This window comes from Archocentrus centrarchus, chromosome 1 (assembly GCF_007364275.1).
Source record: "Archocentrus centrarchus isolate MPI-CPG fArcCen1 chromosome 1, fArcCen1, whole genome shotgun sequence".
NCBI lineage: Eukaryota > Metazoa > Chordata > Actinopteri > Cichliformes > Cichlidae > Archocentrus > Archocentrus centrarchus.
The window spans coordinates 12960183-12985452 of record NC_044346.1 but is presented as its reverse complement, the minus strand read 5'-3'; the positions used below and the strand labels follow the sequence as shown (position 1 = coordinate 12985452).

General features: G+C 40.1%; 1 protein-coding gene across 1 annotated transcript; it reads left to right on the top strand.

The window, feature by feature from the left end:
* Positions 1-1286: 1286 nt before the first annotated feature.
* cpe (carboxypeptidase E) lies at positions 1287-24058 on the top strand. The gene is made up of 9 exons (XM_030727421.1): positions 1287-1527; positions 11442-11638; positions 11831-11998; positions 16145-16262; positions 17385-17567; positions 20694-20833; positions 21416-21515; positions 21775-21893; positions 22893-24058. The coding sequence occupies exons 1-9, from the start codon at positions 1287-1289 to the stop codon at positions 22989-22991; spliced, it is 1365 nt and encodes a 454-aa protein (XP_030583281.1). The 3' UTR covers positions 22992-24058.
* The last annotated feature ends 1212 nt before the right edge of the window (positions 24059-25270 follow it).

Here is a 25270-nt window from a genome sequence, read left to right as displayed (position 1 = left end):
TTCACAGGGTTAGACAACACCTATGGGCAATTTAGAATCACCAGTTAACCTAACCCCACTATGTACTGTGGGAGGAAGCCGAAGGACCCAGAATGAACCCGTGCAGACGGGGAGAACATGCAAACTCATGTTTAGATAACATCCAGGTGAATGCCAGAATCTCAGTGATTTGCTGCGAGGAAACTGCATCTTCTCAAAACGATCTGTTCTTCATGTAACCTGTCAGTGGTTTTAATGTTGTGGCCTCAGTGTACATGGAGTTGGTTTAACTGCTGCACTGTGGACACACCCCCACAGCTCCATCAAGCCAGTCATCAGCAGCAGGCACCAAACGGGAAGTGAGGCCTTATACGTGACCTGGAAAATTAATTTAAAAATTAATACATGAAATTGACCAATTTTAATAGCTTGTGGTATGTAAAGAAGTATAAATACATTTTCTTTTGATATCACTACCACAATTTCGGTTAACTGTAATGTAATGAAAATTGTAGGTACTTGTTTTGTTTAATGAATAAACTATAATAGAGAAAACACCAACAATCAGATGAGCCCCTATAAGCAAGCACTTGGCAACAGTAGGAAGGAAAAACTCCCTCTTAACAGGAAGAAATCTCTTCAATTTCCAGGCTCAGGGAGGGGCAGCCATATGGCACAACCTGTGGAGGTTAAGGTTAGAGTCCTTAGATTTGCAGTATCGTATATTATTTTATCACAAGTGAATGACAAGTGAAGCATTTTAAGCTGCAGCGGCCTGCATTCTCTAACTTAAATGTTTGGATTTTAACGTTAAGGTGGGGCGAGGAGGGATGCTATAATGGCCATAATGCATTAATTTTTGTGTTGTCTTTTCATTCATGCTTTTTTATACTCTTATACTGAGTTATTAATTTCCTGCTGCAATGTGACCATTTTCTCACTATTTCTTTTCTTTCTTATCCCATCCTCCATTTTTATTTCTTCTCTTTATTTGGCCAGAGAATAACGAGTTTGTCACGTTTATAAAATAAGCATTATAAATAATTCTTGCCTATCAAATCCTTTTATTGAAAGTTTATTTTGAAAAGTGAGACCGGATATGGGAATCTTGTGGCTGACTTTAAGCTGCGCGTTGACAGCGAGCCTGCGCTCAGGTACAGCGCATCGCACAAAGAGGGAAGAGAGAGAGAGAGGCAGAGGGAGGGATATTTATAGCCTAAAGCGAGGCTGCAGCACAGAGATAAGGCTTGGAACCAAGCCGCAGGCAGGCAGGGAGACAGGGCTTAGGAAAACGAAGACGCGTCAAAATGAAACACTTCCTTTCGGTAGTTTTATTCGGGACCGCAGTGGTCGCCCTGGTCAGGGCGACCGGCAGCGATGGTGAGATCTCCTTCGAGTACCACCGTTATGAGGAGCTGCGGAAAGCGCTGGTGTCGGTGTGGCTGCAGTGTCCGACCATCACCCGCATCTACACCATTGGGGAGAGTTTCGAAGGCCGCGAGCTGCTGGTGCTGGAGATGTCCGACAATCCGGGGACGCACGAGGCTGGTCAGTTTTACGCATACATAAAGCCTGTTTCACACTGCGGTGAATGCGCACCCCATCCCGCACCATTTGTCCCCGATTTCTGTCGCGCTACCAACTAACAGAAATCCATTACCACCCGCTGTGATAACACAAACACATTACGCACTATTGCGCATAGCAGCAGCTTGGCTGTGCCCTCATTTTTAGTGTGAAGCGTATAGAGAAACGACCTGTGTTGCTGATGCTTCTGAGAAAACGGCAGAGGAGGAGCGCAGGTGTGTCGTGCTGTGCGTAAAGGGGCGAGCGAAGGGCCCGCTGCATCAGTTCTGAGGTATCTCGATGGTAGATAGGGGGATCAGCCGCGCAAAGCCGCCATTTTGCTGGTTGATAAGCATCTCTTCGCGCTTATCCTGATTCGTGATTCTTAGAAAACACCCCAGAAGCGGTGGACCGTGCCATGGCCCATTTGGAAGTGTTTTGAATTAGCCTTTCCATAAAAAAAAGAACAAAATTCTGGGCCTAACATATCAGGAAGTTGCCTTGAATTCCAAGGAAGGAGGCTTTGACTTAAATGAACCCATTAGTCATTAGCAGGGTTTTACAGTCATTATTATTACCTCAATGGTCTGTATTATTTGCTGCAGGCTGGAAGAAACAATAGATCAGTTTGACTGATGAGGCACATTAAGCAGAACAACTTCAAATGTGGTTAACCAGCGTTTTAGATGCAATCCACCTTCTCCTTTCCCCAATTTTTCCACTGCTAGATGGGCCACTTCCATTTTGGGAGCAAAGCTGCATCTTGAAATTCATCAGATGGCTTTCTAAAAACAGCTGACAGCTGAAACAGAGAATTGTAAAAGCTTTAAATAAAAAGGGAGTAGACACTGTTAAAGACAGAAGCTGTTTGTACCTGGGTCCCAAAGCTGTGTGGAAAAACACTGAGGTTTAATCTGCCCAGAATGATCCTTTACTTCTTCCTTAATCTGTTTTTTTATGTCAGACTTCGAATCCACGTCTTCATTTGTATAAATGTTGGTAAACAGTAAAAACACCAGAGCCAAAAATGGCAGTAATCCAGAATTTCATTGTCCAGTCCCTAATTGAACACTGGCTTGTTTTTGTTTTACTCATGCATTAGCTATAAACCAAACCCAAGGTACTCCTTTTTACCATTTTAACCCCTTAATCCAAACCTCACTGCTGACCTATTCAGACTTGCTGGCGTGCTTTAAGTGTGGAAACAGTGAGGGGAACACGGCTGCTCCAACCCTAGCCTGTAGTTTATTTAACCTTTAATGAACGTTTGGGAATAGTTTGGTAGCCAGCTCTCCAAACAGGATCTTTAACTGTGGTGTATTGCAGGAAGTAATTAATTTCATCTCAGCAATCCTGAGACAGAGCCTTCGGAGGAAAGAAGAAATGCTGTAATATTGTAGCATATAGGGAGCATTTTTTGGGATTTGTAACTGTATGGGTAATGGAGTATTTTTTTTATTTTTATTTTTTGTCTTGAGGTGTATCTTCCACTGTGGGTGTATTTTTGCGACGTTAATGGTGCACTACAAGTTTGGCGTGCCGCTCGGCTCACATGGTCACATGTGTCTAATGGACGTACATACTAAATAAGCCTGTAATAGTCCGGTGGGCGAACGCAGGCATGAGTCACAGTAGCAAGCCCTTATTACTACCAGATGAGTTTCCAAGCCGCTACTTCGCCAAGCAGGGCTGGGGCCTCCCCTCCTCCTCCCTTCTCCTTTTCCTCCCTCTGCATCTCTGCTGAGCAAAACATCCACAGAGGGAAGGAGCGCGATGAAACAGAGAAGCGCAGAGGGAGAGGAGCCCCAGACGGGGCAAAGCAGAGTGTGACGAGAAGAATAAAACTCAAGCTTCCTTTAAGGTGTCCTGCTCATGTTTTATCTGACACTGCAGTGTGTTCAAACTAAGGTGGAGCCAAAATAGCTGTTGCCGGGGCAACAGATCGGCTTATTGCACTGAGCTGACTCGCGGCTCGTGGTTGGCTGGCTGATTGTCTGGCTCAGAGAGGACGATGGTCCTGAGCGGATGCATCTGTCAGTAAACAGCCATCTGTCATGCACTGCGGCACTGGAACCGCCTGTACACAGGAGTACGAACACTGGTAACATATTAGTATAGAGCAAGAGTATATAGTTTGGAAGGAGAGCTGACCCATTTTCATTGGGTCACATTCTCACTCACTCACCAAAACAAACCCACCAAACCTAAATTAGTACCTGAGTTTATTTCTCACTGTTTTGGTTCTTATTGATTTTCTTTCTTTCCTTTTGTTTCTGGTGAAAAATCTGTAGCTGACAGCAATGCCTGCCTTGGAAAATTAATGAATTCAGCAGAACATCGGGCAGCTCAGGGCCACATGTTTTCCTGCAGCAGTTTGTTGTCGACAAAAAAAAAAAAAAAAAAAGAGCTAAAAAGGAGAGTGAATAATGGACTCACATCTACCAGGTAGACAGAAGTATGATTCAGACAAACAAGACTGCACTGTGTCTGCTGTATGTGTACTTAGACACTTGTTAGCCAACAAGCTTGCCATTAAAATATGATAAATATTGTGTTTTCTAATTTTTTTTTTTTTTTTTTTTGCTGTCCCCAGTGATTAGACTTCATAGAATTACATATAAACGGCACAGCGCTTCACAGGCGTTTCGAATGTCACGCCTGGGCATTATAAACTTAGTGTTTCTTGTAACACTGTAAAATGGCACGAAAGGTCTTAGGCCTTAGCTTTTATTGTCTGAAACTGCGTGGCGTGATATGACACTCAAAAAGCAAACAACGCGTTGAGAACGTGAAATGGCCCGAGGAAAACTGGTGTGTTATTCATTTACCGTTTCATGATATCAGACTGCAACAAAGTGGTGTTATTTACCACAATGTCACATGTTTTTATTTTTATATACTTGGATAGATGCATAATATGCTACTTCTACTTCTCCACCCCCACATTTCAAAAGGGAAACTACAACACTAAATCTATCTGAATATAGTTCGGCTACTACTACCACTTGAACTGTACATACAAAACATGTGAATAACTCTCAAAGCGCACATTACGTACTTTTGATACTCTGGGAGCCTTTTGATGATTGTGCTTTAAAATAAAGGATTTGAATACTTACATCATTTGAAAGAGGTTACTTCTCACAGCTGGCTTATATTTGAGCTATGTAAAAGCCTCTTTTCTTCAGAGGCTCTGGTTAAACTCCTTTGACTCTCATGTCTGGAACCATTTACAACATTTCTAATACCAGGAGGAGAAACCCTATATTGTAATGTGCTTGGCTTTGTCTGAAGGCAAAAAAAAAAAAAATGTCAGTATGAGGTACTGCTTTATCCAATCTGCTGTATGAGGTGGAAGATGTTATAAGACTCCATGGCGGTCTGTTTTATAATGCGACAGAGGAAGTGTGTAATCCCCAGTGAGCACGCACTCAGATGTCCAGTTAAAGTGTATAACTGACAGTCACACTGCTGAATATAACATATCAGATGACACTGGGTGTGTTGGATATAACCTGTCCTTTTCAATGCTACGTGTTCCTTTTAGAAGACATTACGGTGGAGTCGAATGGAGTTTAAAGTCGGAACATTTTATTTCCTGTAGAGATGGTGAAAACAGCTGAGAGACAAAGAGGAGCTGATGGGGGGGAAAAAAAGGAGCTAAAAATGACAGGAATGATGATTTAAAAAAAAGGGAGAGTCACAGAAGTGCAAGAGTGATGAGGGCAAAGAAGAGCGTGGAGGGAATAAGGGAGCAGCGGAAACAAAAAAAAAAAGATGAGAGAAAGGCCAAGGCATCAGCCAGAGGTCATTCATTATACATCAGACACCCACATTCATCTGCCGCCTGCTCCTCTGCCCTCACTCTGCTCTGACTTTTTCTTCTTCTTCTACTGTCAGCTTTGTTTTTAGTCTCCTGCTTTCCTGTACATTTTTTTTTTTTTTAATTCTGTCCTCCCTTTTTTCCTCTTGATTTTTTTTTTGTTTCTTCATTTGCAGTTTGTTTTTGCGTGGCTTGGCCTCCTACATGTAGACACCTCCCCTCCCACTTCTTTTCTGAAAAAGCTGAAACATTTTTGATCAGGTTCTCGTCCAAAAAAAAAAAAAAACTCCTTTTAACACCTCAGTTTCTGAGATATGCATGGAACAGCAGATAATCTTTTTGGCAGGCATCTCCTATGAGCAGCTACAGCTCCCATAAGGCTGTGAGAGTCACCTTTCACGACGGCACAGCCATTCATGTGGAAATGAGAGGCAAAAATTGCCCCGATACTATTTAAGTGATCAGAAATGAAGAGGTTTTCAAATCTTGGACACGAGTTGTAGATATAAGAGAAGAATTTTCTTCCAAATCTCAACCGCCCCTGAGCAGTGTTAAAGGCATCATGGAAGTAGTGTGTTCATGGAGGGGAATCGAGCATTTACATAGTATAGCAGAGGGAGTGAGCATCCACATCTTTGTTTATTAAAGGAAATGTTATATTTGTACGTATCCAAAAGAATATAAAACAAAGAAGACAGAATAAAGGTAAGTGACAGAACATAAAAACACTACAAATTTGACCTGACAGAGGAGAGAAAAGAACAGAGCACTGGTGTGCTTTCTCTTGTATATGTGCATGTGTCTGTAATGTGAGCTCGTATATGAGTACGAGTGTTTGCGTACACGAGCACGAGACAGGCGGACAGATGCAGAGTGAGAGTTTGTTTGCTCAGTCTCCCAGTTAATTTGTCTCCCTTAGAACCTGCCCCTGGCAGGGTTGCCACGACGACTGAGAGCGTGCTAATGTGGTCATTCCCAAATGACGTTGTAGCTGCGGCCATAATTACTTGGTCGCCTAGGAGACTTTATTGATGCTGATCATTTCTGACAAGGGTGGGATGATGCATTGGATTTTGGCAGCGTGAGATGTGTCATGTTAACCTTTAGGAAGCGGGAGTGATCTGAAGGTAAAGAACATCTGGAAACTCTGGTTTTTACTTAAATTAACTTTTCATATATAAAATGTATGAAAATGGAGAAAGATGGGAGGCCTTTCTACACAGAATACTGGAGGATCCCATAATGAAACGCTGAAACAATTAGTAAGACTGAATATATAATAGTCTCCTCATCACTATAAAGGTTCGTCAGTTTAATACACTGCTCAAATAAATTAAAGGAACGCTTTTCAAACTGCAGTATATTTTTATGTTTTTATCGCGCTAAAGTGAATGTGTTTTTACTTTGGGCTGTTTGCCAGATAAAAGACCTCATATTTTACATAGTAACATGTAATTAATCATAAAAAAAATTTGATGAGTTGCTTTTGTGAGTACCACATATGAACTGAGTAAGTAAATCTGAGTAAGCTGAACAGGTGGAGGATAAAAGAAGTGGCAGGTCTAAAAAAAAACTAACTATAGCAGATGAACAGTATCTGAAAGTCATGTCCTTAAGAAATAGGAAAAAAATTTAGCAAAGTCCTGACACAGGACCTGAGAGATGCATCTGTCCCTTCAGTTTATCCATCTACTGTTTATCAAGAAATGGTCTCCCTTAAGCCATTTTTAAGGAAAAGAAACAGGGAGAAAAGGCTGAGGTAGGCCAAATTACACAAGAACTGGACTGAAAATCAGTGGCAACAGGTCTGATGGAGTGATGAATCCAAATTTTAACATTTTTGTTCAAATTGTCAGTATGTACAGAGAAAGTTGGGAGAGAGGTACAACAGTGAGGCTCTACAACCATCTGTAAAGCACAGTGGAGGCTCTGTCATTGTTTGTGGCTGTATTTCAGCCTGTGGTGTTGGAGATCAAAAATTATGATTTTGATCCACCATGCAATACCATCAGGATAAAGCAGCTGATTAGTAATGGCTTCATCTTTCTTCATGACAATGATCCCAAACACACTGCCAGTAAAAGCCTACCTGGATAGAAAAACACACAGTGGAACACTGTCAGTCATGGATTGGCCTCCCCAGAGCCCGGACCTCAGCATTGTTGAAGCAGTGCAGGATCACCTTGACAGAGAACAGAACAAAAGGCAGCGAACATCCAAAGAAGCCGAAGAGAACTATCACTGAAGACTACTTAAAGAAAAAAAGCTATGCTACTATGCTGCTTAAAGAGAGCTGGTCAGTTCAAATATTAACTTTCCCAGAAAAATAAAAAGAAATGAGGGGTGGCCCAAGAGTTTCACATGATACTCCATATAATGAGTTTACAGAGGAATGTTTTCTGTAATAAACCGATGTTATCACATTTCAGAAGCGAAGTTTCTCTTGTTATGTCAAAAAAAAAAAAAAATCACATTTGCACTTTTATCTGTGAGCAGTTTTTTAAGTGCATGCGAGAATTAAAGGTCAGTGTGAGCTTGAGAGAAAAGAGGAATAGATTGAGAAATAAGGAGGAAGGGTTTGTGCGTGTAATACGAACAGATGGAAGCATTAATGAGCATGAATCTGCAAAAAACGCAGGAATACAGATGGAAGCCCTGTTCCTCGTCTTAGATTCATAACTAGCTACATGACTCTGTACATATGTGGGCTCTAAATATATAAAACATGCACAGCTCTCTAGTCTGCATGCTAACATGGGCTTTAACAGCATGAAAGCATGTTCCTTGAGGGAGAAGGGCAGGGTCTCCAGATACTGAGCATCTGTATAATAGCTTGAAACACAGTAACTTACTTTGGCTGAATGCAACATCAAAGTGTATGTGTTTGTGTGTCTCTGTGTGTGTGTGGGTGGGTGGTTGGATGCATATGTTTGACAGCTCTGTCAGACTTTAAAAAAAAATCCAGCAACGTCAGGACAGAAAGAGTTACTTGTAGGCTTGAAATCATTAGTAGCAACTCAGAGGAGATCCAAGGATTTAAAAATAACCTGACTACCAGATGTGAATATGTGGTGTGTGTGTGTGTGTGTGTGTGTGTGTGTGTGTGTGTGTGTGTGTGTGTTCCTCACTCATGAAGCTGCTGGCATTACTCTACAAATACATCAAGAGACCAGCCAAAATGGAAGATGAATATGACTTAAATCTCGAAAGCATTCTTATACAATGGTTTTGTTAATAATTATTATTCATTAGGGGAAAAATAAGGAAAATGACATGACCCAATTAGGTTACAGGTACAAACAATTAAAACACAGCTCTCAGTAAAAGCAGGACCCCTGCAACTTCACATTCTTCTCACCATCTGCTATTCTTGAACCACATTTTATAACGTGTAACCGATCTGCACAAAAGACTTTGTTCTTGTACAGCCACAGAAAGTTTGTAGTTCATCAAAAGAATGTTTACAGCATACTGCAGCTCATTCAACTTCTTCTTTTTTGTTTTGTTAATGAACTTTAAATAGGTTCAAAGGCGTCTCAAACCGTTGTGTATAGATGAAGTGACTTGGAGAAGACGAGCCTAATTAGTATCTAAAACAGACGGTGGGACAAATTTACTGGGCTCAAAACAGAAATACCGTTCAGATATAAAAACAGTATCACTTTTGGTAAAGGAAAGCAAATGTAAAGTGTTTTTCTACCCACACACTGACGTGACCAATAACGGTAAATCCACCAAATGGTACGTGTGTATTTTTAGACAGAAACAAAGAAAGGAAATATTTATAATCAAATCAGATCCAGGTTTTTCAAAAATAGGATTTGATAAATTAAAATGTGCAAAAGATAACCGAGATTGTACTGTGGCGCAACACAGTAAAAAACCTAGTAAACACAGATATGCAGTCCACAAGGATAAAAGGTAAAAAAGAGAAATGCCTGATATTATTCAAAGATTCTTACGCCCCAGTCACACAGGCCTAGATACTGAGAGCCTGCCTGGCCGCCGGTCACTGAGGATGACCGGTTGGCGAGTAGTGAAACGGTTGCAAAGTGTTGTACGGTGCTGTATCGAACACCTTGGGATTGCTTTGATCACTAACAGATTGCTATGGTTGCCCATACTTTGCATGGGCAACGCCAGCTTCTCTGCAAACACTGTCCATTTACTTTCTGAGCTGTAGGGAAACTGTGACACAAACCCGAAACAGAAGCCGTTCGCCTTCACAGTTGAAGTTTCACCTTTTTGAAATGTGTTGATTGCAGCGGTGAGGCAAAACTTTTACTTTAAAAAAAAAAAAGAAGGTCTCCATTTCCAGTTTGCGTTGCATTTTCTTTTTCCTATTTTCATGAGTAGTTGGTGAGTGTACAGGTACGAGTGTACTACAGGTAACTGCGGCAACCTGCTAGCAATAAAAACAATCTCAAAGTGGTTTTCGGTGCAACACTGCATATCTCTTTGTGACTGATTTCTCCTGGCGACTGCCAGCAATCACTCACCAAATTCTTTTTCCCTGGTAGCCAGAGGTTGCTGGGGAGTTTCAGACCAGTCTTTAGCCCTGTGGGAGTGAGGCTTTATATAAATGAATTTGCAACACATTAACTTCAGTCAACTAGTGGCTAGCTTTGTTAGCAAGAAAGTAATTTATATTAACACATAATAAATCCAGCACCTATAGATAAAGCTCCATCAAAAGCCTTTAGGGAGCCGATAGAAGAAAGATATTTGCTTGTTCACAAAATGCTGGTTGAAGCAGTGTCTGTTAAGTTAAAGTAGAACAACATTTGACTATATATGAGAGATGGTCTGATATTACCTACAGGTTTATGAACTACATTTGTGGGAGTTGAGGTTTGTTATTTGGCACCATCTTGGCAATCACAAGGCAGCCATGCCCATAAGGATACCCTGGGGTCCAGAATGAATGGCAGGTTATATTCAGTAAGAGTTAAAACATGCAATTGAGACCATAAACTGGTCAGAAAACTGTTTACTGAGGCCAAAGGATCAACTGAGAAATAGGGCCATTTTTTCATAAACCTTTTGATGTTGCCCCTACTGGGTATTGGATGCAGGTTTTAAATGCTGTGTCCATCTTTTTTATACAGTTTGTACTTAAGTCACTTATCTATAATAGATAAAAGTTTAAAAAATCTGAAATCTATCTGATAACTTTTCTGAGGGTTTGAAGATTGTGGTGAAGCTCGGCCAGTAAAATTTTAAAAGCTTTTAATAACATCCAGTATGGTGGTCGCATAAATTAGGTTGGGCTTTGAGCCTGCCACAAGAATTTTTCATTTAAAACAATCACATTCATATTTAATAGGCATAAAAAATATAACAATAATAACCAGCTGTCCCCTAATCCATCACGTACAATACACTGATAATTTGGCAACCAGAATGATTGGAACAAGCTCTGATAATTACTAGGTTTTAATCAATCATTGGTTTATATCAATCATCAGTAATTATAGCTGTCATCCAGTTGTACATAACAAAATGTGACTGTTGGGAACTAAATTAGTGTTTTGGCTGGAGTTACACTCTCTTTCAAACCTGTCATCAGTGAGTGACACAGTTGGTCCTTAATCCAGTGTATCTCTCTCATTATTGTCCGGTGGGGGCCTGGGCTACGATGTTCAATACGATTTAACCTTTCTGTTGTTGAGTCAGTGTGTTCGTCACTCCCTGAGTGTGGACATCCTGTGTGTCCAGGGTATCCTCCATAACAAATCACAGTGCTTTATCAGTGACCTCCTTGTGGTCCCAAGGAGATAAAGGATTGTTTGCATGATTGTTTCCAACTAAAATGGCTTCTTCTTACAAAGATTGTGACATTTCTCAGTGATTATGTGGCCAGCTCTGTTTTTTTTTTTTTTTTTTTTTTTTGTGAGATTACGTGTCAGCCTTGTCAAAATCCTCCTCCTTTGTGAAATGTCTGCTGCATTCATATTCAGTTCTGCCTCTCAGCCAAAAATCTCCTCTTCAGAATGGGAGTGATTACATAATGTCTAATCATAGTTACGTCTGTGACACAGTAACCCAACAGGCGCCTTTTGGTTTCTTGCAGGTGAACCTGAGTTTAAATACATCGCCAACATGCATGGCAACGAGGCGGTGGGCAGAGAGCTGCTCATTTACCTGGCTCAGTACCTATGCAACCAATACCAGCAAGGCAACGAGACCATCATCGATCTCATCCACAACACCCGCATCCATCTCATGCCCTCTATGAACCCAGACGGTTTTGAGAAGGCCGCCTCACAGGTGATAAAACAGCATGTAATGAACTTGTTATGTCTGGACAGATTAAGTTTACACAGCTACAGTCATTTAGTAACCGCAAGTCTTGGCTTTAAATTACACCTACACAACAAGAACAGTATTTATTAACTCTCCAGACACTGTCTTTTAATCCGTCCCTCCAGTGTCTCGATCTCATTTCTGTTTACTGTGCAGCCTGGAGAGATTAAGGACTGGTTTGTGGGCCGCAGTAATGCGCAGGGGGTGGATCTGAACCGTAACTTCCCTGATCTGGACCGCATCATCTACATCAACGAGCGGGAGGGTGGAGCCAACAACCACCTGCTGCAGAACATGAAGAAGGCTGTGGATGAAAACACCAAGGTAAAACAAACAGACTTACCAATTAAAGGATAAAGCTGGGGTTCTTTCCTATTGCCAAGAAATCCCATCAAAAGACTGAAGTAGCAATTCATCACTTAAATCTTTGCAACTTATCCATCTTTTCTGTGTCACTCACAGCTAATTCATTGCTGTGTAATAAATGTACATATATAGGTTCCTGAAGAAATTATTTTAATATTGGGAACTGTAATTTTAAAGAAATGTTGCACAGAAAGGACTAAATAGTTAATTTGCAATTTTTATGTCGATTACTAAACATTTGGTTCTCTACTGGACATTTACAGCAGAAAGATGGAGTATGTAAATTTGAACCAAAGCTGCTCTAATCAAAAGCTTAATACATAAAAAAAGCTAGCGGATGAATGGCTGCTTGCCAGGGTTGCCAGTTCTGATAAAACTAGCTCAGTGGGTAAACAAAGCAAACTCCATCAGCTTTGGTAATGCGGAGTGTCCATTAGGTGTGTGTATATGTGTGGGTGGACATTTTTTGTGTGGATATGCACAAATCTGCAGCTGGTTTTGTAGAATGTGCTTTAAACTAATCTAACTAGTTAAATAACAATTAATAAACAATTAATAACTAATCATTTACAATTTGCATTTTTATTTATAGAAAGATATTTCAATTTGATGCTTCAAGAGTAACCAAATGTGATGAAAAATCCTTTGAACATGGAAGCTCTGCAGCCAGTGATGAGTTACCTATGGAGAAATATAACTGAGCAGCTCCTCTTTAATGGTGAAGATTGATCTGTGCAGGTTGCAGTGGAGGTGATAATGTTCCAGAGCAGCAAACCACCAAAGCTTCTGTTTTTAAAGAGGTGCTCGCACTCACTGATGATCAGTAAATCAAGTGCAATTCGATTATCAGCAGCTGGCTGCTACTTACCCTCTTAATTCCTGTGGAAACATTAAGAGTAGGATTAGTTTTTCACACACTGCTTTTGCATTTTGGGCTTACTTATTGTTAAATAAACAATGACACAGTGTAATATTTTTCGTAGTTCAGCTGAGGTAAGGACCAGAAGATTTTTATTATGTCTTGAAATATATAAAACCTTAGAATTTAAGGAGGGTGGAGATTTAAAGAGGCAATTTCTATAACATAGTATATACCTACTATGTACTTTAATTTCTTCCTTCTAGTGATTTCCACATATGACTGTCGTGACTTTAATGATTTGCAAGTGAGATTGGCATAAAATGGTGGTTCTGAATGCTAGAACACACAATATTCATTTTAAGTAAGTAAGTAAGTAAACTTTATTTATATAGCACCTTTCACAGATAAAATCACAAAGTGCTTTACAATGTGCAAGTAAAATAAATACAAATAGCTGAAGAATCTTGGCAACATTTTTCGTCATGGGTTATGTGACTGTGACTAATGACAAATGTATTCCTAATCACGAATGACCAGTGTTTTTTTTTTTTTTGACTGTCATGTCCTGAGTGGATGCCCCTTAAAACCTGTCCTGTCTAGACTTACAGTTTGATACTACACAATATAACAAATTCCCAACTGGATAGTGTTAAATAAACTTATATTCTCAAACTTGAAAGTTTTCTGAACTCCCATCTTTGCTTTAGGATAGGCAATAATATGACAAAGAATCTGTCCTAATTTGTTTGGGCAAATAGAAGTTATTTTTATAGATGTAAAAAGAAAAGATGTTGATGTTTCTGAGCTGCTTGTGTAATCTTTCTGAAGTTATGTTTTTTCTTTTCTTTTCTTAAAAAAAAAAACATTTCAAATGTCAAATTACAGCACCTTAACAGCAGAAATGAATATGTTTACAACCTGGTTAAAAAAATCTTTTCTTACTCTGTGAACGGTGTCCACTTCATTTGTGTTGTTGATGCTGTTTGAAGTATTTTTAATAGAACTAGAAAAATAATTTCCTGCAGAAAATGCAATGTGAATGCTCAATGCTCAGTGATTGGAGCTTAAATGCCTAGCATAAAATAGCTGAAATTTAATTTGCTGAAAGAGCTTAACCAGCTGAAAAAGACAATAAAAGACTGAAATGCAAAACAGCTGAAATTCTCAAGAAAGTACCTAAATTGAACTTGATTTCCTGAAATTGGTGTTTAAAAAAATAGAGAAACAACCAAACTTGGAGCTGCAAAGCATCAACATGAAGAAGACCTGAAAACTAGAAAAGAACCAAATTTAATTTTTTTTCTGTAGCTCAAAGTAAGCTGAAGTAGTAAACTGTTAAAGTAGGGTGAGTTTGAAGAGGATTTGAAACTTTCCCCATTCATTTTAAAGGCCCCAAAAATTTATAAAAAGTTAAATATTTTAAAAATATAACAGTTACCAAAAAGAAAAGTAATATCATAATTCTTCAGAAAATAATGAACATTATGATAGCAGAATGGTTTGTGTAGCACAGAGTATGCAGAAGGAAAATTTGAGCTGCAATGCCTAAAAATTTGGAGCTGAAGTGCATCAAAATGAAAAAGTGAAATAACCGCAGAAGGAGGGAAACAGAAAAAACAAGCTCAGCTTAAATCCCCAGTTTAATAGCTGAATGTTGTTAAACACTCTTCTGCCCCAAACACACACACACACACACACACACACACACACACACACACACACACACACACACACACACACACACACACACACACACACACACACACACGCATACATACATAAACATACATGCATGTATATGTGTACCTTCCAAGGTAAATAAAAATAAATATGGAATTAACAGTTTAGGATGTGGAGTGATGGTAGAGACCCGTGGTGCCCCTGCAGTGACTTGTGCAAATGACAGCAGCATAAGTGTGTGTAACAGCAGCATGAATGTATACAAAGTTGTGCAAGAGCAGTACAGCTACACCGCCCCACCAGAGTTCAACAGTCTTAGAGCTTCAGGGATGAAGCTGTTCGTCTCTGGTCCTGCTCTTAAAGCTCTTCAGCCTCCTGCCTGAGTGGAGTGGAACAAAAAGTGTGTGTGTTGGGTGTGTGGGGTCCTTCAGGATGCAGGTGGTCCTTTTCCTGCATTTGGAGATGTAAATGTCCTTGGTGGTGGAGAAGCTGACTCCAACAGTCCTCTGTGTGGCCTTCACCACCCTCTGCAGAGCTTTCTTTTCTGCCGCAGAGCAGCTTCTGTCCTTACAGTGATGCAGGAGCACAGGATGCTCTCCATCACACATCTGTAGAATGAGGAGAGGACTGAGTTTCCGAGTCCAGCATGCCTCAGCCTCCCGAGGAAGTAGAGGCACTGGTGTGCCTTCCTGACCAGACTGGAAATGTTGTTGCCCCAGGTGAGGTCGTTACTTCAGTGTACGCCCGAGTACCTGCACCTCTGATGTGCAGGTGGAGGAGGGGGTGTCTGACCCTTCTGAAGTCCGCAATCATCTCTTTCGTTTTTGTCACATTGATGCAGAGCGAGTTCTCTCTCCACCAACCCTCTAGGTGTTCCACCTCCTGCCTGTAGTCACACTCATCGTTGTTAGCGATACATCCGACCACTTCTGTGTCATCCGCAAACTTCACAATATGAAAGCCTGGGTGTTTTGCTGAGCAGTCATACTGTGAATGCTTTGAAGCATTCACACTAATTACCAATCAAATAATATGCAGCCGACACCACTTTACTGACTGCAAGGTGCCCAGGTCCTGTGGCTGCAAAATAAGCCCATGTCATCTCCCCTCCACCACTGTGCTGACAGTTAGTATGAGGTGTTGGTGCTGATGTGCTGTGTTTGGTTTCACCAAATGTGGTGCTGTGCATTATGGCCAAACATCTGCACTTTGCTCTCCTGTCCAAAGGACATTGTTCCAGAAGTCTTGTGGTTTCCCCTGGCAACCCTTCCAAACAAGTCATACTTGTTAGGTCTTTTTGTAATTGTGCTGTCACGAACAATAACATCTAAGATGCTAACTGAGGCCTGTAGAGGTTGAGATGTAGCTGTTGGGTTTTTTGAAGCTTCTCTGAGCATTTCACGATCTGAGCTTAGGGTGAATCTGTTGGGACATCCACTCCTGGGAGGGTTGTGGCATTGTGCGTGTGTGTCTGTGTGTGTATATATAAATATAATTTGCAAGGCGGTATGTATTTTTTTATGCACTCGCAATTGTAATTTATTCATTTTTTGCCTTTGCAGCTAGCTCCAGAGACCAAGGCTGTGATCCACTGGATCATGGATATCCCCTTTGTCCTCTCAGCTAACCTGCATGGAGGAGATGTTGTGGCCAACTATCCTTATGATGAAACCCGCACTGGTACACACACACACACACACACACACACACACACACACACACACACACACACACACACACACACACACACACACACACACACAAACAGAGATATGCAACAAGAAAAAGCTTGTTTCAGACATTATATCCATTTGAATATCATGGAAGCTTGTTCCCTCCACTGAAAAAAATAACCAAAGCATGATATTATTTTGCCATCTGTAAGTCAAACTTTCAACTTAATGACTTGAAATTTCAAGTCGTTTTTTTGAAATTTGAGGTATTTTCTCAGAAGTTTGAGTTTGTGACTCCAAATTTTGAGATAACACAAGATTTTAGAATATAAAATAACAAAAGTAAAAAAAAAAACAACACAACAACAAACACACAAAATATCATCAGTAATTAAAAAACGAATACATAATTGTTCCACTGCTTCTAGAAACTGGAGAAATATGTTGTATTATCTAATGGTGGTACAGTTAAATCCATTATGACCACATTTTCTGAACCAATTAGACGACACATACATTTATATTTAAAATTTCTGAGCAAAGCATTAAAGGTAATGTCATTACTAGTCACAAACATTTGGCTTGCACTTGTCCATCTTGGAAGCTTGAGGAAGATAATGATTGCATCATTATATGCCACCTCAAGCTTTTTCATTTTTGATATATAAGTGCACCACAAATGTGCTGCATATACTAGCATCACATCATCACAGAGATCATCCCTGATACTGTATCTAACTTTAGTCATCACATTTAAAACAGAATGAGGAAAGCTCTTACTTCTGATCACCTTTAGTTGAAGTAAACACAGCCTATTTTTTCCTGTTTGGGATGTTAAACTGTATATAAACTGTTCCTTTATTTAATGTGAGGATGTTTATAGGGACAAATATTTGAACCGTTTCTGTAACAGCAAACATTTTACTCCTTTTTCTTTAGTCGTAAATTTGATTGAAATCATTTGGAAAATGTTTCCTCTGACCGCTTCCTCTGCGTCATTGCTCAAAGTAAACAGAATGTGTTGAGCAGGCGCACGTTTAATGTGTCTCACATGCAGGTGTTCTGCTAACACTTTATCACAGCCAGTGTCTAAATGGTGAGCGCTTGTTTGTTCTTTCCTTTCATTAAGGATCCACCCATGAGTACAGCGCAAGTCCAGATGATGTGATGTTCAAGTCTCTGGCTAGAGCCTACTCCATGTATAACCCGGTCATGTCCGATCCTCACCGACCCCCATGCCGCAAGAACGACGATGACTCCAGCTTCAAAGATGGCATCACTAACGGCGGGGCCTGGTACAGTGTGCCCGGAGGTAAGAGACAACTGTTTCAGAGGAGCATTTTTAAACCTGTGATTTTCAGATTAAAAAAAAAAAAAACCCTAACACCTGGATTACTCATTAAAACGTTGCTCAACTGTAGCTGAACATTGGAAAATGTTTAAACACTAATGGTTTTCCATTTTTCAGTGACTGTATTTAAAAATATAACAGATACACTACTCAAAAAAAATAAAAGGAACCATTTGAAAACACATTAGATTTCAATGGGAAAGAAAAATAACTCTAGATATCTATACTGGGTGATGTGCTAGGATGCAACATCGTTTGATTGAAGTGAAAATGATCAACCTACAGAGGGCTGAATTCAAAGACACCCCAAAAATCAAAGTGAATAATGATGCAACAGTCTAGTCCATTTAGCCAAAATTTCATTGCAGGAATTCAAAATGGTACTCAGTAGTTTGTATGGTCCCCACGTCCTTGTATGCATGCCTGATAACATCAGGGCATGCTCCTAATGAGATGACGTATCAGTTTCTTCATCCTCCAGGAACTGCCTGCATACTCTCAACACATGAGGCCAGGCATTGCCGTGCACCAGGAGAAACTCAGGACCCACTGCACCACCGTAGGGTTTGACAGTGGGTCCAAGGACTTCATCCCAATATCTAATGGCAATCAGGGTGCCATTGCCTAGCCTGTAGAGGTCTGTGCATCCCTTCATGGATATGTGTCTCCAGACCATCAGTGGCCCACCACCAAACTGGTCATGCTGAATGATGTTAGAGACAGTATAACGTTCTCCACAGCTTCTCCAGACCCTTTCGCATCTGTCACACATGCTCACACATGAATAACACAGATGAGAGCTGTGGTGGAACTGGTGGACCTGCCAATTCTGGCATTCTATGACAAATGCTGATGTAGCTTCTAAGATATCCAGGTCATGGTAGTCTCAAGAGCTTGAAAAAAAAAGGTGACTGGGCTCTTTTAAATATTTGTACAGCTGAGTCTTTTCCTGTTAGGACAAGACTCAGCTGTACATCTGCACCTAAAGAATAAAGGATGCTCTGTCAAGGATGCCAATGTTCACTTTTTTTACTGGGAAGACAGATGGTTTGAAAGAGGAGTTAAAGAAGCCATTTATGTTCGCTGTGAACGACCATCACTGAACAGAGTTGGCGACTTACAACACCAGCTGTCATCCACTTACAATACTGTGTTGAGATTCCTCCCATGTACCTCAACCCCTACTCTCACTTTACTTCAGGTGACCTTAATAGGGCCCATGATAGGGTCGGGCAAGGGCTCACAGTGGTTTCACCCGAAACCCTTGGCGGTAATGACCCATTCCTTTTTTCACACATTGGCTGTGATGATGCACATAATTAACCTTATAATGCCGGCGATCGCCGCTGAAGCACCCATTACCTGCCCCTACTAGCCGTGAACAGCTGGTTAACACTGAGCGTATCACCACTGCTGGCGGCTGATCAAAGCAATTTTGAATTATCATAATTACGTGACCGTTGGACCTATTGGAAAAATTCAAACAGTTCCTGAAAGCTGAGAAATTACACTTCACAACCAATATGGGGTTATTATGGTATTTGTTGCCAGAAGTCTGCGAAACGCGGCACTTTTGAAGTACGTTGTGTCACAGACAACACGTTCTGGGTTATAGGGTTAATAGTGGGTCTTCAACCACCTGCTAAAGGGACATCCCCCACTAGGGTTTAAATACTTGGGATTCTTCACCTTTTAAAACTGAAGAAGCCTCTTGGATGAGAGGTGAAATGTCTTCAAAAATTTTAAGAATTTCAGTTGCCTTTTTCAAGCTCTTGAGACTACGGCAAATGCCACTCTGCCAGGCAGTAAGCACAGGGCCCACTAGAGGACATGAAACCCTCAGGCCACCCTCATGAAGTCTGTTTCTGATAGTTTGGCCAGACACATTCACACCAGTGGCCTACTGGAGGTTATTTGGCAGTGCTCATCCAGTTCCTCCTTGTACGCCCTGTCCAGCTGTCTTCGATACATACCTTCTGGCAATGGCACATATTGATGTGCTATCCAGGAGGAGTTGAACTACCTATGCATCCTCTGTAGGGTCCAGGGTTGCCTCATGTTACCAGTAGTGACACTGATCCTAGCCAAATGCAAAACTAGTGAAAAAACAGTCAGAAAAGATCATGCATGAATTTGTGATAAGGTAACAGTGGACAGTAATTCACCATCAGATGTAAGAGTCAGGTATTGTTTGGCATTTTTGAAATAGTGGCTTCACTTTTTAAAATTTTGTTATGCTGCAGCCTGAAGCTAAAGGCATTTACCCCCCAATCTACACTAAGCACGCTATAATGACAAATTGAAAAAATACACTTTCAGGAATTTGTATAAACCTATTAAAAAGAAAACACTTAAAATATCAAATTTACATGAATATTCAGACCCTTTGTACTTTGTATTTGTCTTGAGAGGTGCTATATAAATAAAATTTTATTATTATTATTATTATTACTTAGTTAAAGCACCTATGGCAGAAATTCCAGCCTTGAGTCTTTATGGGTGTGATGCAATAAGCTTTGTGTACCAGGATTGGGGGATTTTCTGCCATTCTTCTTTGTAAATCCTCTCAAACTCAGTGAGGTTGGATGGACAGTTGGACTGTTGGTGGACAGCCATTTTCACGTCTCTCCAGAGATGCTCGATAGGGTTCAAGTCAGATCTCTGGCTGGGCCACTCTAGGATATTTACAGAGCCACTCCTGTGTTGTCTTCACTGTGTGCTTAGGGTCATTCATTGCCATGTTGGAAGGTAAGGTGAACCTTTTTCCTGAGCACAATGGAACAGGTTTTCATTGAGGATATTTCTGTACTTTGCTCCATTCATTTTTCCCTCAACCCTGACCAGTCTCACAGTCCCTTCTGCTGAACAGAGTGAAGATTAATGACAAGCAAAATTTAAACAACTGTTCCATCAACATGACAAAATAAAAAAAAAAAATGAAGGTGGTCTTAATACTTTCTGAAGACACTGTATGTAACCATTGTTTTGAAATAAACAATTAAGCCATTTAAAATCTCGAATCCTAAATAACAGTGACTAATCCTTTATTGCTTTCTTACTCTCTGCTGGTTAACTGACCCGTCACAGGAATGCAGGATTTCAACTATCTCAGCAGCAACTGCTTCGAGATCACTCTGGAGCTCAGCTGCGACAAGTTCCCCAACGAGGACATGCTTAAGACCTACTGGGAGCAGAACCGTGATTCGCTCGTCAATTACATCGAGCAGGTAGGCAGCGCTGTAAATATAGGTGCCATAAATCACGTTGTGCAGTCTGGTGTATTTTCAGGGATACAGCCGACCCAGAAACAATACCAAGGCCTGCAATCTCAAATCAATAAATGCATCAAAACTGACCTCTGTGGCTGTCCATAAAAGTAGCCACGACACAATTTCAGATATTATTTTGGCTGTAGTAGGAGTTAGGTGACTAATTCTGCTGATGGGGGTGAAAGAAACATAGCTTTGATGTAATAAGGAACCAGTTTTCACTGTTGTCATGACAGATAATGCAGTGTCATGGTGTCAAAGTTGTCACACGTCAGAGGCTAACTTGTGGTGACTACTTCCACCTTTGCATGCTCACAAGAGGTTGTTTGATCAAAAAAAAAAAAAATCCATATTCAAGAAGACTCAGTGCTTTGGCGAGGAGAGCTTATCAGTCTCAGTGGACTTGTCACTGATTGATGTTCACAATCAATTTTTGAGTACATCTTCTTCAACAAAAACTAACAAATCTTTTAAACCTGACTCTAAGCATGCTGCCAAATGCATATGTTCTTCGTGTGTCAATATTTGCTTGGTGTGCAGGTTCATCGTGGCGTTAAGGGCTTTGTCCGTGACCTTCAGGGCAACCCGATTTCCAATGCCACCGTCTCTGTGGAGGGTATTGACCATGATATCACCACAGGTATTGGCATTCAGTGTAAATTCATGCAATTCTGACACGTCATTATACATTATTTGCTAGTTCGATGTGAAAAAATAAAATTGCGAGATGGTATAATGCCTCCATCTTTTGGACAAAGTGGGCACTGCAGCTGCACTGCTTTCTTGAACCTGCTCTTCACACCACAGTGTTTCTCATTGTCAGAACAGTAAGTGCTCTGCATAGCTGAGCATCAGTGTGTTGCTTGTACACATTTTAAAGGAAAGTCTGTATTTTATAGCCAAAGATGGAGACTACTGGCGCCTACTGGCTCCAGGAAACTATAAAGTGGCAGCCTCTGCACCTGGATACCTGACTGTCATCAAGAAGGTGGCTGTTCCCTACAGCCCTGCAACCAGGGTAAGACACGCAAACAAATGAACCATCACATTTTCTGTGGCGTCTTTCCAAAAGGTAACCTGAGTAGGAGTTCTGCAGCCATGTTTTGGGGATATCTAAGCACTACTCATACATCAAAATATACAATCCAGTATAATTCACTGAACCTTGGACCAGCAGCAGATACTACAAGCACAGAAGATGCTGTAGCACCTTACATTACTGTGCAGCACTGCCTACACAATAATTTAAGGTTTAAGTTGAAGTGCCTGGTCATAATGAACTACTAAACATTTAGGTTGTTTCTTTTATATCTGTTTATTCTGACAGTGATAGCCTGCTGCATAGCTAGGAATTATAGTTACCATTTTAAGTGGTTAGTATGTGTACCAAAGGGAGCAGAGTTTGTTAGGTGATGGCCACTCAGTACCACTCATGTCAAGGGCAGAATTGGCAACATCTGCAACAATTACCTAGGCTGGCAAGGGAGGCTGCAGCAATAAATTCATTTGCACTGATAGATTGCATCCAATTTTGTCGTACATTTACATGTGCAGTAATAAAGACTATTATGTTCATATGGTCTTATATGGACTATTCCATACTCTGATCTGTTCCGAGTCAGTGGACCAGGACGAGTAAATGGCTGGAGAGAGATCAAAGGGGGGGCTGATATTCATCTACATGTGGTCCACACATGAGCACACCAACTGAGCTGCATCTAGTCTTGGAGGAAATGCAGAAAACCTGTCGTATAGACCATAAATTGGAGTTATTTTAACACACAAACCCTGATGTCAGCCATAGGATCAGATTGTCTTCTTCTTCAAAAAAAAAGGCTCCACCTTTTTATCTTTTAATAGAGGAAATAGAAAAAAAAGAATGCAAAATACTAAAGAATGATAGAAAAGTTAAACTGCAGTAGGAACATTTAAAAATTTCCAGATAAAGAGCAATAATGATAATTAAAAAAAAAAAAATCCTCCTCAGTTCTCAGCTTTTGCGTCTTATTCGTCTCAGGTGGATTTTGAGCTGGAGTCCCTGATGGAGAGGAAGGAGGAGGAGCGGGAGGAGCTGATGGACTGGTGGAAGATGATGTCAGAGACACTGAACTTCTAAAGCGTTTGTCTTGCTGATGATCGGAGCATCCCCACATCGATGTAATATATTCAACATTCTGTGTGCCCGTCCACTCTAAAAAAAGAAAATATTGTCTTTTTTTTTTTTGGTTGTGTTCTCTTTCCATTCTTACTTTAATTAATTTTGTTGTTTATTAATGTAACAGTTTGCCTCACACTCCTGTAGATTGTTTGAATATCCAGGGAAAGACGAAGGAGGAATTTGCAGGTAGTTTGCTGGCAGTGAGATTGGTGTTGACTTCCGTGGTACTGTGTTCTTTATCGTACATGTGATTGGTAACCATGGCACTCACCTATATATCCAATGAACGACTGACTGAGTAATAATGTATGTAAAAGAGCTGTTTACATGATTACCACAAGGCTCTGTCTATAAATATTCTTTTTTCCCCCTTGTTTTAAATGTCTCTGTTTCTCCAGGCTTTAGTACAAATGCATATACAACACTACTCCACACGAACCCTTTCAAGTCTGAGTAACTGTAAACACGCACTCTGATACCTACTCATACTGTTTCCTGTAAAATAAAAGATATCGCACTATTGTTCTGAGATAATCAGGGACATTAAAAACACTGTAAAATCACTGTAAACATCATATTGTAAACAGTCTATACAGTCAAGCTCATTTCCACATATGTTATTGATGTTAAGATTTTTTAAACTTCAGCACAGCTTTGATTCTAGCACAAGATTAATGGTTATAATATATACTGTATGAGCTAGGTATAGCGAGAATGTTTTTTTCTTTTTTTGTAACTAAAAGATTATGAAAAACCACAGATATAACACTAATAAATCATTCAACCTAAAGCCATTCCTTTGTATGTGCACTACACAGGAAATACTGAATGAAATAAGGAACTCTGGGAGGAGTCTCTTCACTGTAACGTGAATCTTCAGATTGTACGCCAAAGTTAGCAAACTATATGAATGCAGTTCATCTCGTTTAAGACCCCAGAAAGCATTTATTGAATGTATGGCTATGGAAATCATTAAAAATGTAAAGAATAAACAAATCAATAAAACTCCCCTCTTTATGTTGTCAGACTGCAGTCTTGCCTACTTTATTTAAGCTTTTTTTGGGTGAAAGTAGATGATCCAGAAAGGAACTTGAAGCATCTACAGATGTTCACTGCTGATGGGAGCAAATTGGTGAGGCTAAATCCTCCATTAAATCTTGGTTAAAGACACAAAATAGCCCCTCTATTGTGTGCTTTTACAGGGATAATTTCGGAAAACATTTGCTGCTTGCAAGGAAACGGGGAAACTGTCCCTAAAAATAGCCCAGATGGAGAGGTACCATGTTGGATTTGAGAGGGAAAATTCTGCAGAAGTTCCACAATAATGCCTCAAATATGTCTCGTTAACAAAACCATTTTATGTATGATTTGTTCATTTCCTGAAGAGGAAAAAAAATAAGTCTTTGTGATTTAAATTATATCTTCACATTATATCTTCAGGTTTTCAGTGTTCACAGCTGCTGTTGCTTACAAATGGTTAGAGAGGTTAATACCCACCCATAATTTTTCCAAGCAACCATCTGTAAAATAGTCACATAATGATCACTACTGCAAATTCTGACTTATCAAACTGACTTTGACATTCCAGTCTGAGTATGTGCTCAGTCCTGTTTGATTATTGTGTAAGAAGATGCCAAGCATTTTAAACATTTTACAGCTCAAATTAAATGAGAATATAAAGATCCAAAATAGATTTCTAATCTGAGTACTGCAACACTGTGCATTTCTCTGACTTGGTAACATTTGAACCCTCTTATTTTATACAAGGCAGATATTTGTATAAAACTTTCTATCATAAATAAAAACTGACTTTGACATGCAAAAAAACCCCCAAAAACCTATTTGCATTTATTGGTTTATGAATTTATTAGTGAAAAGCAATGACATTCAAAAACAGGAAAGTAAGCTTCTAGGTCCTGTATACCAATAGTGCAGCCAACTAACAGAAGCAGGTAATAAACAGTTTTATTATTCAGGACATTTTTCAAAATAAATGTATCCCCCAACAAACCAGTTTAATTTAATTTAACAGAAATTGGTGTTGTTACATTCACAATTTATGTTAAACAGTGAATGTAACTGTTTTGTTAGGGAACACATATTTTGAATCTTCATAAATAACAGAGGTGGTTGGAGGTGAGTTCACTTGCTTTGGCAGAGTGGATGTCTTCTCAGAATTGTGTTGGGATGGACCGACTTTCTGACATCAGTCTGACTCTTCTACTTGCTTTGTTGGG

Coding starts and splice junctions, on each gene's coding strand:
- cpe (XM_030727421.1), top strand. CDS start 1,287: ATGAAACACTTCCTTTCGGTAGTTTTATTCGGGACCGCAGTGGTCGCC. Junction 17,568..20,693: donor CTGGTACAGTGTGCCCGGAG/GTAAGAGACAAC, acceptor GACCCGTCACAG/GAATGCAGGATTTCAACTAT. Junction 21,516..21,774: donor TGACCATGATATCACCACAG/GTATTGGCATTC, acceptor TGTATTTTATAG/CCAAAGATGGAGACTACTGG.